Below are 16,538 nucleotides of genomic sequence, written 5' to 3'. Positions count from 1 at the left end.
TACGTTGTTTTTTTACGAATTTGTTATAATAACGGCTTTAAATAATGAACAGTAGAGGAATTTTTCATTCTATCAATTCAATTTTGCATCCTTTAGCCATTTTTAAGCTTATAGTTTTTGAACTTTTTCTGAGGTCCTGTTTTTGATTTTTGATCCGAAAATGCGAGTTTAGCCTTTTGTGGGTGGTGATGGTATATCCTCTCTATCAAATTCAGCATTGGCTTTGGTGTTAAGAACATATTTCTATGTTTGTGCAAAGGGTACCAATCTGTGAAATTATTATACTAAATAGCAAATAGCTCGCAATACCACCTACAGAAAAGCTGGACGCCTATATTAGACCAAAATGAGACTATAAACCTGACCAAATGCTTTGGAGATGTCATGCCAACGCAGTAGCCTTGAACAGGCTAGGATGAACAAAGTACTGTTTTCAAAGTATGTTCTTACAGTTGCGCAGCTCTAGGACAAGTTTGTAGAAGCAGTAACATATAACTTTGAAATTTTTTTCTATTGAATTATATACTCCTTTTTATTGCGTGTGGGTGTGTCCCGGGTCAATTTATTGTCTGTTGTAGCTAAGGGAATGGGTAATAACTTACAGATTAATGATGAAATATTCATATGTACTATTGTCCATTTGTTTCATGCAATGCTTGCATTTATCATAATGCATTTAATGCATGCATTTATCATATATACTGTTTTCTGAATTGCCAAAATTGAAAATTTCACAAAATTACAAAAATAAAATCGAACTGTTATTTGATTTGTTTCTATTCATGTTCGATATTTCATTGTGTTTTTTTCCCACCCATACTTTCCCCAAAAGCCACTCCCCACCCAGACACCGCCTGCCAAGGACTGTTTCTGAACCTGTTCCTGTTTTGTCCCCTATTCGTTTCTTTACCTCCAGATATGAATATGAAAAAACCTTTGGCCCCTTCATTACTGAATAAATAAACCGCTAATTTTTCTTTTTTGTTATTTAGTACTGATGATACTCAAGTTTTATGTTCGTTCGCTTGCTTTGTTTCCTCCTCCTTTTTATATGTTCTTTTTTAAACTTTTTTCAATACATATTTTATTTCATTCTTTTTCAGTTTTATCAGTTTTTACCTTTTTAACTTGCTGACGTTTTGCGGTTAATATTTTGACCAAGGAGTGATTTTTCATTCTGATCTTGTTGTTCCGGAATTGTTTGCCAGTTTTTTAGTTGTCGTGCTTCTCTGAAACGCGAATTCGGCCCTTCGGGACTTGTGCTAGAAATTTTTTGAAATGAATATCTTATCTCGAATTCCTATATAGCATAATGTACAACCTAAATTGCACCATATAATCCACAAAACGTTAGTTCTTTTCGAAATTGACAGAGAACCAAGAATCCAATGTTCTTAAAATCTCAGTGACGGTAAAATAAAAATAATTTTATTGCGTAATTTCCAAATACAGTACAAAAAATTCTAGACTATTAAACCCAAAACTCAGATCCTATCTTATATCTTTCATTTTGAAAGATCCTCTTTAGAGAAAGTAGTAATAATTGTTTCCAAGTAATTTTCTTCAACATTTAATTAGTAAATGGTAAGTGAATATGGCTTATCTATATCACTTATGTATTTAATAAAAAGTATGATTTCTTAGAATCGAAATACGTGCAACAACTGTCGTTGGGGACGGTGAGAAATATTTCATAGAGAGAACTACCCAAAGTCAGCAGTTTGTAGCACCGGATAAGCCTAAATTCACATGGTATCAGGTGAATAGTGATAGTGGATTCCCCGCAGTGAAACTAGTTTGGCATCCCAATGTTGACGGAAGACCTGGCTCCCACTTCTATGCGCAATACAGGTATTATCTCCTTTTATTTATTAAAACTAAGTACCTTAACATTGTTAAGGCCCAGGCCATATTATAGTCATTAAAATCATAATTAGGCATGAATACAGTGCCAATTATGTTCCCCTTTTGTAATTTCTCGACTTGAACATTGTTCAACTTCCAAGCATAAAATTCTTGGCTGACCAATCGAAGTCGAGATTTAAGGTATAATTAAAGAACTACAAAAGACGGAAACTTACGACAGCAGTTTTTCTATCTTTGACATGAATCTGATATAAATTAAGAAAACGGTGTAGTATATTAGTAGAGACCAGTTGGAAACAAATTGGGGTTGGTGCAAACTATTTAAACTAACTTTTCTGCTTCTGAAATACGAGTGTGCCGCCAAAATCAAGAAAAATGCCATGCCATTCATAAATTTATGTTTTTGTTGGTTTTTTATCGACAGATATGAGGTATAATATGGCTTGGGTTTTACTCTTTGCCATTGTCTTTTCTCCTTCCTCCACCTGTTGTTTGTTTTTCCACCTGGGTTCAATATATGTTATAAATAAGTCATTTGGGTCAACGCACTGGCTTACAACATAGGAGAAACACCTAAGTAATTTTGACCTGTCAAGCCAATGCATTAGTTCATGCCAATTTCGGCCGCAAATAACTCTTATAATGTTTTTAAGGGACAAAAGCACTTTTGATGTTGTTTTTTTTTTAGGGTGAATGTTTTATTATAAATGCCTAAGGTTTTTCTAACAATCTTACAGAATTCTGGAAAAAAATTCAACTTCAAAATCCCTTTTCTCTTTAGGAAATAATATATGCGTGAACTTGCCATTAGATTCAGCTCTTATAAAGCTGTTGTTACTAAACGGGCATGGCTTTGCTTTTCTGCGTCCTGTGATTCTTTGAAAAGTGTCCTAAAATGCATATCTTTTTTGCTATGCAAAATAAAACAAAGTAAATTTTTCGTTCAATTTATGAAGAGTTATTGTTCTACCTTTCTCCCCAAATTTTGCCACCTTGTCAGTAAAGAATTGGCTCGTAGTCCGGTAATGAATAAACTTTGTTAAAGTCTACACTTTACATATTGTTTTAATGTCCTTATAACTCTAAACCCCCTCGTTTCCTCCCCCTGTTGTGTAGCTTAAGCTTGATAACTATTCAATTAAGACAGTGAGAAACTCTGGATTTTTACACTGAGGCTGGGATATTTGAGTATAAGACTGGAATGTGACTCCTCAACAGCCTTGGTAGTTTCTTGAATGTGACCCCGAGATTGAGCTAACCAATAATAAGGTTTGAAACAAGAATTATTATAGATTTTCTTGGACTTAAAGCTTAAGATTAGATAAACCTTTTGACCAAGATTTTTCTGGGCTTTTGTTATGGAAAACCTCGGTTTTAGAATTTTTTGCAACGGTTAAGGAATTCTCATTTCTAAAGGCTTACTTTAGTCCTCCTATATACTCCTATATATGTGTATACATCCTAATCTGTCTCCTGTTACCAGAACCTGTCAACAGAATATCTTAACCTTCTCATCATTTGATGGCCTTGTATACATATCTTATATTTTCGCATATTTTTCCATCGCCTTTGCAATAATATTTCCTTTGTAGGAGAAAGGGAGAACCAATGTTTGAATCCACGCCTAACGAATTGTATGAAGACTTTATTATTGTGAGGGGTCTGGACGATATTGAAACTTACGACATGAGAATAGTTGCTGTTGATGGCGACCATACAACAGCATCAGATACACAAGAAGTAACCTTACATCCACAAGGTAATGTTCACTTACTATTCTGGATGAGATTTTGAAATAGCCCCATAAGTTTTCAATTAAACTCCAAATCTCTTAATCAGTATGTCATTGTGTTATTCTATTGTTGCTCAATACATTTTCAATTCATCCATTTTTAGAAGCACATCATTGAAAAGTTCAAAGTTTTGGGGTCGTATGTAAGATCTATTTAGGGTTTCCAATCAAAATCATGAAGTTTACCTGAGTAAAAGTATTTGTGTAATTTTTTTTATTGTTGTTTTTTTTTCGCTCGCTTTGCTTTAGGCCAGATTTTACAGAACTACTTTTTCCAAAATGTTATAAAGGTTACATTAGTTATAATTGTGCACAGTTATGTTTAACTAGATTAAATTCTGTGTATTAACCCAGTCCTAATTATTTTACAGTGAAAATTAGTTGCAAACAAAAGAATCTGCGCACTTTGAATATTGAAAGAGTTGATAAATATACAATTTGTATACCATGTTGTTAATGAAATACGTGAGTTTTATTTGTTGGTGGAAAGGGAAGCACGGCAAAATCAGGCCCCAGCCCCTCTACATTGACCATTCTTATATGTGTTGCTTTTATACGTAGTCAAGAAAAACTTTGAAGGCTTATTTATAAAATAATAACAAAGCTTAAAGTAAACCGACGACTAAAAAGATTTTCTATTTTGATTAAGAAAAAGAGACTCTGGATAGAAGTTTTGTGATTCTATTCTCACGCGTGGTTAGCTAGCCATCGCCGCTTTAAACTAATTAGACCTTCTCATAAAAGAAAATGAGAATTCTGGTCGATTGAAAATGATGGCATATAGATATTTGTGTCCACCTATTTGTGTAACCCTTGAGAGTGTCCTATTGCTTAAATTCTCATTTCTACCAGCGTTTTTCCAAATCAAGACTCTAGTACTACCTAACTGTAGATTCATGGGCCTCCCATGTGTTTTTTCCTGATTACTCCGTATGAAAGGTTTAGTCGTAGACATTTGGGGGAGGGGGGCTCTTTTGATTGTTAATTGAAAGTTTTAGTGCCCTTTTTAAGGGCCAAAAGTGACTGGAGGACACCTTTCTGTGTCCCGTTTTGCCCCCCCCCCCCTCCTTTGTAACCTTCCGTGAAAATAGAAATATTTTTTGGATAAATGCTTTGTCCGAAACAGCCAAAAGGTCCAATAAATTTGAGGGATGGCATGACCCTTCAGCTCCTGCATATTTTATTTGTTGTTTAAGCCAACATATTGTAAGTTTCCTATATAGTAATTTTGAACAAGGTGGTTTTAATAGTGTACTTTGTGTTTCATTCTGACATTCTTTTTAGGACTTATGCGCTTTTGTATTTCTTAGTATGGCCCGTGAAAGTCTCTTACTAGATTGCTAGCTACTGCTGTAACTTGCACATCAGTTTCAATCTAAGAAGGAATTTTGACTTAAGCAATATTAGCTCTTACTCGCACCCTGTAGTTTCCAAGAAAATTGAAGTTTAAGCTTAAGGCATATGCTTACTAAGTAAAAACATTATTTTCCTTGTATTTATTTTGCTAGCACCATTAACAACTCATCGCAGCACATACCCGCATGAGGCTGACTTAATGCAAAACTGTGGGCTACATTTACCTCAGGGGCTGCCACTCCTTGATGGGAAAGCCCTTGTGACTGGTAAGTTTTAACTGTCATCCCCATACCTTTCAGGGCTGCAGCCTGCTCCACTGTGATGTAGCGTGGCTAGTCTTCTTGTGACTGCGCTATAGATGAAGCTATGTTTAAAAGGTTTTAGAACCGTGGCTCAAATTTGCGTATTCTAAGGGTTTTTCTCCCAAGAACAGGTGACCCTTTTGACAAATATAACCACTAATACGCTGTTACAAGCTTGTGCTTCTGAGGGTGGGGATTAAGTGTGATTTTACTATAACGTAATGTTAGTTAGTTATTTATTTGTGTTTTTATGGCACTTGGTATTAACCAAGTGACATATAGCAATCGCCAATTCTGTCGGTCTGTCGGTCCCGGTTTTGCTACTTTAGGCACTTCCAGGTAAGCTAGGACGATGAAATTTGGCAAGCATATCAGGGACCGGACCAGATTAAATTAGAAATAGTCGTTTTCCCGATTTGACCATCTGGGGGGGGAAGTGGGGGGCCGGTTAATTCGCAAAAAAAATAGAAAAAATGAAGTATTTTTAACTTATGAGCGGGTAATTGGATCTTAATGAAATTTGATGTTCGGAATGATATTGTGTCTCAGAGCTCTTATTTTAAATCCCGACCGGATCTGATGACATTGGGGGGAGTTGGAGGGGGGAAACCTAAAGTCCCGGTTTTGCTACTTTAGGCACTTCCAGGTAAGCTAGGACGATGAAATTTGGCAAGCGTATCAGGGACCGGACCAGACTAAATTAGAAATAGTCCTTTTCCCGATTTGACTATCTGGAGGGGGGCGTAGGGGGCCGGTTAATTCGAAAAAATGGAAATAATGAAGTATTTTAACTTATGAGCGGTTGATTGGATTTTAATGAAATTTGATGTTTGGAATGATATTGTGTCTCAGAGCTCTTATTTTAAATCCCGACCAGATCTGATGACATTGGGGGGAGTTGGAGGGGGGGGGACCTACCTCCCCCCTCATTTTACCTCCCCCTTTTAATGTGTAAATATACAGTCGAAATTATATATTTCCCCTCTATTCTCCCAATGCGTCTCTCTTGTTTCATACCTTGTACTTATTAATTGAATTAACTGTTTAAAAGAAGAACCGGAAAACAAGTGATGGGTGACAGAATGCATTGGTTTTATATAATTTGGACTATATATTTGCTTTTTAGGGACGGTGGGTTGGCGGTAAAGTATAGGGGGGATCCATGCAAAAGGTGTTAGCTACAGCTAATGTGCGTATTATGAAATGTTTTCTTAACATGTTTCTTTCTCTAGGCTTATACCCCTAAGCTGTAACTATTGCTGACGAAATTGGAATTCCCTAAGAAGCAAAGTCCTGCGGATGTAACTATTCCAGTCATCTATGCAGTCAGCACAGTAAAGGGAAAATATTTTTACACTGTGACAGTCATCAATGATGATTTTACATTCATGAACTTAGCTATTGACTTTTAATTAGTTCCCATGTCCTTTGGGCACAGACAACGCGGACCTCAGTTATTGCTCACCTGTTTCAAAGGCCGCCTTTTCAAATGCGCAATTTAAATACGTATTTAAAATGTTTTCCATGAATTTGATGAGCAGGTCATTCAAAGAATCTATTTCAAAAGATAAGGATAAAATTGTAACTGAAATGTATGAAAAAATTCCTACCTATAAAGAACGGTATCGATAATTCAAAAGGGCAAGGTAATCATTTTTGATATTATTCTAAAGTTGGGTGTTGAATATTTCGATAGCCTTGCAGACTCAAAGGACTGCAGGTACATACACAGGCTCTTGGCTCGTTTTTTAGGGGGGAGGGTGATTAACTTAAAAACAACGAAAATTGGTTCTATTAGTCTGTGGCCTTTTGAAAGAAAATTACTGGTACTTATTTATTATACCTAACACACTCAAGAAGTGTAGTTACGTTAATCATAATGAAATACACCAAAACATGCTGTAAATATATTACTTTAGTTTATACAATAGTATAATTTGGGCTATATATTTGCAAATTGGGGGGGGAGACAATATATCTCAGAAATGGGTTAAAAACCTAACCTTACCCCCACCCCCCGATGTACACATATTTGGCGCAAATCATACAAGTCCAATGCATTCTGTCTCCCGTCATTTGTCCTTGTGGCTATGAAACCGGTTTGGTCAGATCGTACATTCAGCTAACAGCTCGACTTTTTGGTATGTTACATGGCCTAAGTAACAAATTATTTTACGGTCTTTCCAAACATCAGGGTGGTTTATCTGACACTACCCCCCCCCCCCTCTTTCGTTAGTTTATTCCAGCTTAGGGTAAATGTTTAGTTTCGTCACAAGTTTTCTAAAGTGTGTATTACTGCATATAGCAAGATTCTGATGATCGCATATTGTTTCTCTGTTATTATTAGAGAAGCGCATTTATTTTTTACCTTTCTAAAATCCCCCTTCAATGAAACTAAAAATGCGTAAAGTGGGCTTGCTTACAGGTAACATTATCTATAGAGCGAAGCTCCATGAGCCCCGCTGGCAGCGGGGTGAGGTTTATATTCTATATTTTTTTTTAAAAAGTGTTAAAAAAAAACCTCAGACTAGGTTTTTATGGCACTTGGTATTAACCAAGTGACATATAGCAATCGCCAATTCTGTCGGTCTGTCTGTCTGTCGGTCCCGGTTTTGCTACTTTAGGCACTTCCAGGTAAGCTAGGACGATGAAATTTGGCAAGCGTATCAGGGACCGGACCAGATTAAATTAGAAATAGTCGTTTTCCCGATTTGACCATCTGGGGGGGGGGGAGTGGGGGGGCCGGTTAATTCGCAAAAAAATAGAAAAAATGAAGTATGTTTAACTTATGAGCGGGTGATTGGATCTTAATGAAATTTGATGTTTGGAATGATATTGTGTCTCAGAGCTCTTATTTTAAATCCCGACCGGATCTGATGACATTGGGGGGAGTTAGAGGGGGGAAACCTAAAGTCCCGGTTTTGCTACTTTAGGCACTTCCAGGTAAGCTAGGACGATGAAATTTGGCAAGCGTATCAGGGACCGGACCAGATTAAATTAGAAATAGTCCTTTTCCCGATTTGACCATCTGGAGGGGGGCGTAGGGGGCCGGTTAATTCGAAAAAATAGAAATAATGAAGTATTTTAACTTATGAGCGGGTGATTGGATTTTAATGAAATTTGATGTTTGGAATGATATTGTGTCTCAGAGCTCTTATTTTAAATCCCGACCAGATCTGATGACATTGGGGGGAGTTGGGGGGGGCCTAAAATCTTGGAAAACACTTAGAGTGGAGGGATCGGGATGGAACTTGATGGGAAAAATAAGCGCAAGTCCCAGATATGATTGACATAATCGGAACTGATCCGCTCTCTTTGGGGTAGTTGGGGGGGAATAATTCTTAAAAAATAGAAAAAATGAGGTATTTTCAACTTACGAACTGGTGATCGGATCTCAATGAAATTTGATGTTTAGAAGGATATCGTGTCTTTGAACTCTTATTTTAAATCCCGACCGGATCTGGTGACGGGGGCGGGGAGTTGGGAGGGGGAAACCTAAAACTTGGAGAACACTTAGAGTGGAGGGATTGGGATGAAACATGGTGGGAAAAATAAACACAAGTCCTAGATAGATGATTGACATAAACGGAACGGATCCGCTCTCTTTGTGGTAGTTGGGGGGGGGGGTATTTCCGAAAAATTAAAAAAAAAATGAGGTATTTTTAACTTACGAACGTGTGATTGGATCTCAATGAAATTTGATTTTTAGAAGGATATCGTGGCTCAGAGCTCTTATTTTAAACCCGACCGGATCTGGTGACATTGGGGGGGGGGAGTTGGGAGGGGGAAACCTAAAACTTGGAAAACACTTAGAGTGGAGGGATCGGGATGAAACTTGGTGGAACACGAATCCTAGATACATGATTGACATAACCAGAACGGATCCGCTCTCTTTGGGGTAGTTGGGGGGGGGTAGTTCGGAAAAATTAGAAAAAATGAGGTATTTTTAACTTACGAACGGGTGATTGGATCTCCATGAAATTTAATATCTAGAAAGATATCGTGTCTCAAAGCTCTTATTTTAAATCCTGACCGGATCTGGTGACATTGGGGAAAATTTGGGGCGGGGAAACCTAAAATGATTGAAAACGCTTAGATTGGAGTGATTGGGATGAAACTTGGTTGGAAAAATAAGCAGAAGTCTTGCATATGTGATTTACATAATTGGAACGGATCCGCTCAATTGGGGGGGGGGGGTAATTCTGAAATATAAGAAAAAATGACGTATTTTTAACTTACGAAGGAGTGATCGGATCTTTATGAAACTTCATATTTAGAAGGACCTCGTAACTCAGATATCTTATTTTAAATCTCAACCGGATCAAGCGTAATTGGGGGGGGGGGGCAGTTGGGAGGACCGGAAATCTTAGAAAATACTTAAAGCGGTGAGATCAGGATGAAACTGGATGGGAAGAATAGAAACCTGTCTAAGATACGTGACTGATATAACTGGACCGGATCTGCTCTCTTTGGTGGAATTGGGTGGGGGGGGGGGGTAATTTTGAAAATTGAGGTATTTGTAACTTACGAAAGGGTGACCAGATCTTAATGAAATTTGATATTTAGAAGGATGTTGTGCTTTAAAGTTGTAATTTCAAATTCCGACCAGATCCTGTGACATTCGTTGGAGTTGGAGGGGGAAACCGGAATTCTTGGAAAACATGAAAATTGGGGTATTTTTATCTTACGAATAGATGATCGTAATGAAATTTGATTTTTAGAAGGAATTCATGTCTCAGAGCTCTTATTTCAAATCCCGACCAGATCTTTTGACATTGGGGGGAGTTGGAGGGGAATATCTTGGAAAAACACTTGGAGTGGAGGAATCGGGATGAAGCTTGGTGGATAGAATAAACAAATGTCCTTGATACGTGATTGACAGAATCGTACTGGATTCGCTCTCTTTGGGGGAGTTGGGGGGAGGGGTTCAGTGATTTGGCGAGTTCGGTACTTCTGGACGTACTAGGGCGATGAAAATTGGTAGGCGTGTCAGGGAGCTGCACAATTTGACTTGATAAAGTCGTTTTCCCAGATTCGACCATCTGGGGGGCAAAAGGGAGAGGAAAAATTAGAAAAAATCAGGGATTTATAACTTACGAGTGGGTGATCGGATCTTAATGAATTTTGATATTTAGAAGGACTTTGTGACTCATAACTCTTATTTTAAATCTTGACCGGCATTAAGCCTCTTATTTTCCTTTTTAAATCAATCTATTGATTAATAGAATTTTGTTAGAGCTCATACCATATGATCTCTTGGCTCTTAGCTCTTCTCGCCTCGTCACAAGTGCCATATGAGCTCTTAGCTCTTGTTCTTTTTACTATGAATATAATGTCCAAGGTTTAATGTGTGGAGCTCAAATCTTGAGGCTTGAACACTTTTCTGTTTGTTCCTAAAGCCTCTGACCACCTGAAGTCCAAGATTTTACTATTCTCTCAATATTACCCCTTATTTTTCATAGGACTGACAAGATTTTGCTTTTTTTCTAAATGATCCCTCCTCCCGAAAAAAAACTCATTCGCCCGTGTATGGAATGGGGGTTTTGTTTTCGTTCATTTTTTGCCTTTAGCTTTTTATGTGGAACGAACTACCCACTTGTAAATAGGTTTAACTCCTTTTTTTTAATAGATGGTCCTTATGTCCGATACAAGGAAAGCGTGGCCACATCTGGTTGGTTTATTGGAATGCTTTTAGCTGTTGCCTTTCTTTTGATTGTTCTTATCCTGGTCTGCGTTATAAAAAAGAACAGAGGAGGAAAATACGCTGTACATGAAAGAGAAGCGCTTCACGTGAGTCATAATTGTTCTTTCTTGTTTTCTGACCTATTTCTTTCAACTAACATGGATATGCCAAAACCAGATGAGCTTAAAAGAAAAGACAATTTTTTATGTAATGCATTTTAGATATTTTGAGAAATGTGCGTACACTTTTATAATTGATAGTATCTTTTAACATGATGTTCTAAGCTAGCTCATACGATAGCGAAAGTTTTAGTAATGGCAGGAGGGGGGGGGGGTTTGAAACATGTCGGACTTGCGCTGTATTTGAACCATTAAACGAGAGTGCTCTATAATACCCAGCAAGTCCTAAGAGTCCTCTATTGCAGAGGCTCTCGATCCTTCGTATTCATCTCTTCTAGAGCTGTCTGTAAATTTGACCCAATTAAGGACCTGGAAAGACGAGTATGGTTTCTCCCTCCTCCCCTCTTCCTTCACTATTTGGATTTGGTCACTGAATCATGGAATAGCCTGCCAAGATTTTCAATATATGGATAATTCTTTGTAGATTTTTTTTTCTGTATGTATGTGTTATTGATAATACATAATTTTATCAAGTCTACTTCATAGATCATTATTCTTCGCTTTGATTTGGTGGTGGCATAGCCCTTCTACCTTTGCCAGTGGCAAGTGGCTCTTCTTGGGTTTTCATATTTGACTTGAGGCCACACAGCTTCAGATAGAGGCTTTTTCGTCATCAAATTTGGGCTTGTGAACGAAAATATGGTATCAATCTGATAGCGAAAAATATATTGAAGATTTTCTTAATTGTGAATCTAGTTGATTAAATGAGAATTCAATCATTATTTTACATGAAAGTTACCATACATCGTATGTTTTATAGAAATTTTAACACTTGACGAAGGTCTGTTAACAAGCAAATATAAGACAGACTCTACGAATTTGGATTGGGATTTTGTCCACTTAAAAGATTTTTAAAGGCGGGTTTGAATCGAATCCAGTTAAAGGTCTTATTTATAGACGGCGCGCTTTTCTATGAGTTTTGCAATCGTTTCATAGTTATATATTGTAAAAAAAAGGACCTTGTGTACGCTGTTTATAATTCTTAGACAACGGAAAGTGGATCAGAAATAGGTAGTTGTGTCTTTCTGGCTAATTCTGAGAGTTTGAGCAAGAGTTAATTTTGATGTTATTTTGCAGAAAATTTGCCATGAGACTGGCCATAACTAAAGATGATTAGAGATTTGGTTTGAAGATATTGATAAAAAAAAGCTCGATTTTGTATTTACATTCTGCAAAACACTCGCGCATCATGCCTGGAATTCCCTCCAGATCTTCTTTTTGCTTCTATTTGATTTTAAATTATTCTTTTTATTAAAAAAAACTTTCATCTTTACTTGTGTTTATCAATATTCGTGCTCTATAAAAAGGCACCGAGTTTCTTCTTTTCTTCTCTCGTAAAGATGATTATTTCTTAGTGTGTTCGAAAACTAAACTGTGACAGTTAAGCACAGTTGACTTAGCTATAGTCAAGTCAACCGTAGTTCTGGCTATAGCTCGACTTGATCAGAGCGTTGATAGTATGGCCATTTTTTAGGACGTTTAAATATAGACTATTTAGTTTAGAGAAGTACAACCTACCTCATAGGGACGATTTGGATAGTTTAAAATTGTTGTTTACCCGATGTTTCAGAATAAAATAAAGAGATTTACCGTCATTATCTGTTCATATTCCTCTATAATTTTGCGTAAATTCCAAAAATTGCCAAAGGGACTTAAATGAAACCTTTTTCAGATATGCTAATAATGTTTTGTCAAAAATTATAAGGTAGGTTAGTCAAATTTCCAGTATCCTGTCCCAGTGACTAGGCGCTGAAGCTCACTTATATGTGTTAAAAAAAAGTCAACTAGAGTTCAGGGGGAAATGGTCAAAGTAGCTCTATCTACTGAGAGTAAAAGGCTTGGAGTGGACTGTAGTCAACTGTGGTACAAGGGCCAAGTGTACTTGTTAAAATTTGAGATATTCTCCTGGGGTTTAGGAAAAGAAAAAAAAAATTCAATGACGACCCTGAAATTTTGATGGTATCGAAACGTTGTGTCTCTACTAATGTTTTTAATTAGAATGTTTTTCTAATAAAGCAGTATATGACAGCTTCAATTCTGTAGAGTAACTTAAAGTGTGTTTTTTTTATATATAATTTCTACATCTAGCGGTTGCAGCTTAGATGTTGTGTTGGCCAGCAAAATTTTGTAATAACCCACTTTAGATGGGAATGTCTGCAGTGCATTTGTCCACGAAAAAAAAAATTAGAATAAAGAATAAAAAAAATAACCCTTTCAAAATTTTGTTTGGTGCCGCGACATTTTTCAACTTTAAAATGATAGCTTTTATCAGAGAGGCACTTGAAATACAAAGCTGTTTTATCAGCGTTAAAAATATTTTTTACGTGATAGTCCTTCAAAACATTCTTTAATTTGCTCTTCTAATCATCACAAACATTTCTGTCAACAGACGTAATATAATTCGAAATTATTGTGCATGATTTTTTCGTCGGCTTAGGAAGATTTTTCTAAGGAGATTGAAAATAACTTGAGATATTCAGGATTACGAGTTTTTGAGATTCGAGTTATCGAAGAGTCGACCATAGTAGGATATACTCCTTTACTTTATATAGAAAACGAATGATTTCGCTCTCTCCTCCCCCTTCCTCTCCCCCAATTTGCAAGATCTTTACGTTTGCTTTTGTATACATATTATATATTCCAAGGAGTCGAAACAAAAAAGTATCATAATAGAAAAGCTACGCCTTACTTTGAACGATCCGAGTCTGAAAACCAAATTTAACCCACCTTGTGGTAGATAGATGTTTTCATCAATATGATCCGTGCTAAAAGCTAAGGTTTCTTAAAATTGTGTGTTTAGGCCTACGGGGAGTCTCTCTGAGGAATGATGTGAAATTACTTAAAAACATATTTCTTGATAAATAAACCAAGTTTATTTGTAATGCTTTTTTTTGGTAAGTATAGAAGTGTATCAAAATTGGTAATGTATCGGAATGTCTATTAGATATGTTTTAAGTCATTCATTTTCATTAAGTTTTCTTCTTCTGTGTATAAAGTATGGTCCAAATTTTGTTGTGTGTGTAGACCACACGTTCTTTAAAGAAATAAAAATTTATTTATTTTTTATTTATCTTGTTCTCGTTTTTTTTTCAACCCCTTGGGTCCTTGAAAAAGATACACAGCAGTAAAGTGAAGCAATTTCGTTTATTAGGTATACTAACCACAGTGTGTTCATGTTGTTTCAACGAACTCGTCTAAAGTGAAATATATTATCATCCTAGCGATACCATCTATCATGTTATTGCCCACCGTTCAAAAAAGCAAAACCCAACTGTCGTGAAAAAGAAAAAAAAACATGGATGTAAAACCAGTTATTCATTTGAGATCTTCCTTTGAGTTGTAGTTACTTTTACTTAAACCGTTTACCCATTATAGGGTCGACATGACTATCCTGATGAAGTAAACGCGTTTCCTGAGTATAATCAGGCAGCTGGACGTGTTCCAAAGAGCTCTATTAGCTCTGATTTTCGGATGCCACATGAATCAGACACCGATTCAATGGCCGAATATGGCGATGGTGATGCAGGTAAGGTCACTTATAACCTTAGAAGAGGTTACTTTTTCTGCCCCTTTAAGTTAGGCATGTTTATGTGTACTTAATTAAATGGCTTACAGTGTTTTAATACACTGTTTGACTGTTCGTTCATTATATGCTTCATTTTTTTCGCTGACTATTACTTTAGTTGCTTGAATCCCTCTCATTCCTGATCTTTTTTTTTTATCTGAAGTTATCTTACTATCTAGAAATATGATTTTGTCTAGATATATATTACACATAAAAGATGAAATAAACAGCAATGGCTAATGAACTCATTTCTATTTTCAGCTGTTATTTGCCGCCTGGCCATGCGTGGGGAGGAGGATTTAAAACAGAATAAGAATAAAAAAGTGCTAAATTGTCACGTTGTGAATATTCTTTTAATATTTTGAAAACTCTTATGTATATCTACACACAGAAGGGGCTGAGGACACTCCAATGGAAAAATTAATTGGCAATGAAACTGAACCCCTTTGTTAGTCTAAAACTGGAAAAAAAAATCCTTTCATTACTACTACTTCTATTTCTTCCAGTAGACCTAGTAGAAATAAGAATTTTTTCTTCTTAAGCATTAAGGTTTTGGTTTTCTACTTAAATTTGGGTGAAAGTTTGCAGCAATTTTTAGTATAAAATTTTGGGTGAATGGAGAGGAGTGATTTTAATCATCCTTGCCAAAAAGTACCAAAAACATGCCAAAGCAGTTTTAGGTCTCTATTGTTTATATGTCATGATAAGGACACTTTGGATGCAGTTTAAGAGTAAAATCCTGTGTGCAAGTTTTTCAATGTCATTTTTTATTTTAATGCATTAATTGTTTGAAATGCGTTGCAGAAGGATCCTCCCTTGATCGTAGGTATTGCCAGGAAGGGGACGAGGGTGGTGCCACCCTCCTTCTGTAAACAAGAAGACATTTAAAAGATATATTAAAAGACACACTCCCTTTTAATTCCTGGTAAAAGCAAAATTTCTGGTGGTATTTGCCCCTCCAACCGAGAAAATTGCTTAGTAACGCCTCTGTCTGACCCATTTCTACCAATTTTTTTTCTCTGTTCTTTGTCATTATTGCAATTAGAATAGAGATTAAATATAAAATTGGAGGCTATAACAAATTATTTCAATTCTTAAAGAAAAATGTTAGCCATAAAAATCAGAATTGATAAAGAGTACAAATTACGAGATAGAAAATTTTAAGTTTAATTCCATAAATGCATGCTTTACATTCCTTTCATCCATCAGTTTATTTATTTTTTGCCTTTGGCATCTGTGCAAAATCTAGCCAAATTGCTACCCAAAGAACCTGTTGCGCGACAGCCTTGAGAAAGAAGAAAACCTGCAGACACTCTTCTTATCTACGTTTTTCTCAGTATTGGGTTCTACTCTAATCCATGTTCCATCTCCATATTTTTCGAAATCCCTAAAAGGCTAGTGGAAAAATCAAAGTTTGAGGGACATTTTTTCTTTATCGAACTAAAAGCAAAGAATCAGTGCATATTTTATATCAAATCGCTGATATACACAGATGTTTCTTTATGAATACATCTTTGGAGGAGACGCTATTGTCACTAGCTGATCAGCAAAGATAAAACTAAATTTCAAACAAAGAATAGAAAAAGAAGTTCTTTGTCATTATTGCAATTAGAATAGCGATCAAATATAAAATTGGAGGCTATAACAAATTATTTCAATTCGTAAAAGAAAAATGTTAGCCATAAAAATCAGAATTGATAAAGAGTGCAAATTACGAGATAGAAAATTTTAAGTTTAATTCCATAAATGCATGCTTCTCATTCCTTTCATCCATCAGTTTATTTATTTTTTACCT

The 16,538-nt window shown here is 36.2% G+C and overlaps 1 protein-coding gene across 1 annotated transcript in view; it reads left to right on the top strand.

Annotated features, from left to right (window-relative positions):
* The window catches only part of LOC136034690 (neuroglian-like), a gene marked incomplete in the record, with an annotated part of 146,180 nt that overhangs the window by 119,821 nt on the left and 9,821 nt on the right, over positions 1–16,538 (top strand). Inside the window, 4 exon segments of the mRNA XM_065716015.1 lie at positions 1,645–1,851; positions 3,459–3,625; positions 10,946–11,106; positions 14,554–14,704. Of these exon segments, the coding sequence (XP_065572087.1) occupies positions 1,645–1,851; positions 3,459–3,625; positions 10,946–11,106; positions 14,554–14,704 (686 nt within the window).

Source organism: Artemia franciscana, chromosome 13 (genome assembly GCF_032884065.1).
Source record: "Artemia franciscana chromosome 13, ASM3288406v1, whole genome shotgun sequence".
Classification (NCBI taxonomy): Eukaryota; Metazoa; Arthropoda; class Branchiopoda; order Anostraca; family Artemiidae; genus Artemia; species Artemia franciscana.
This window is presented reverse-complemented; position numbering and strand designations above follow the sequence as displayed.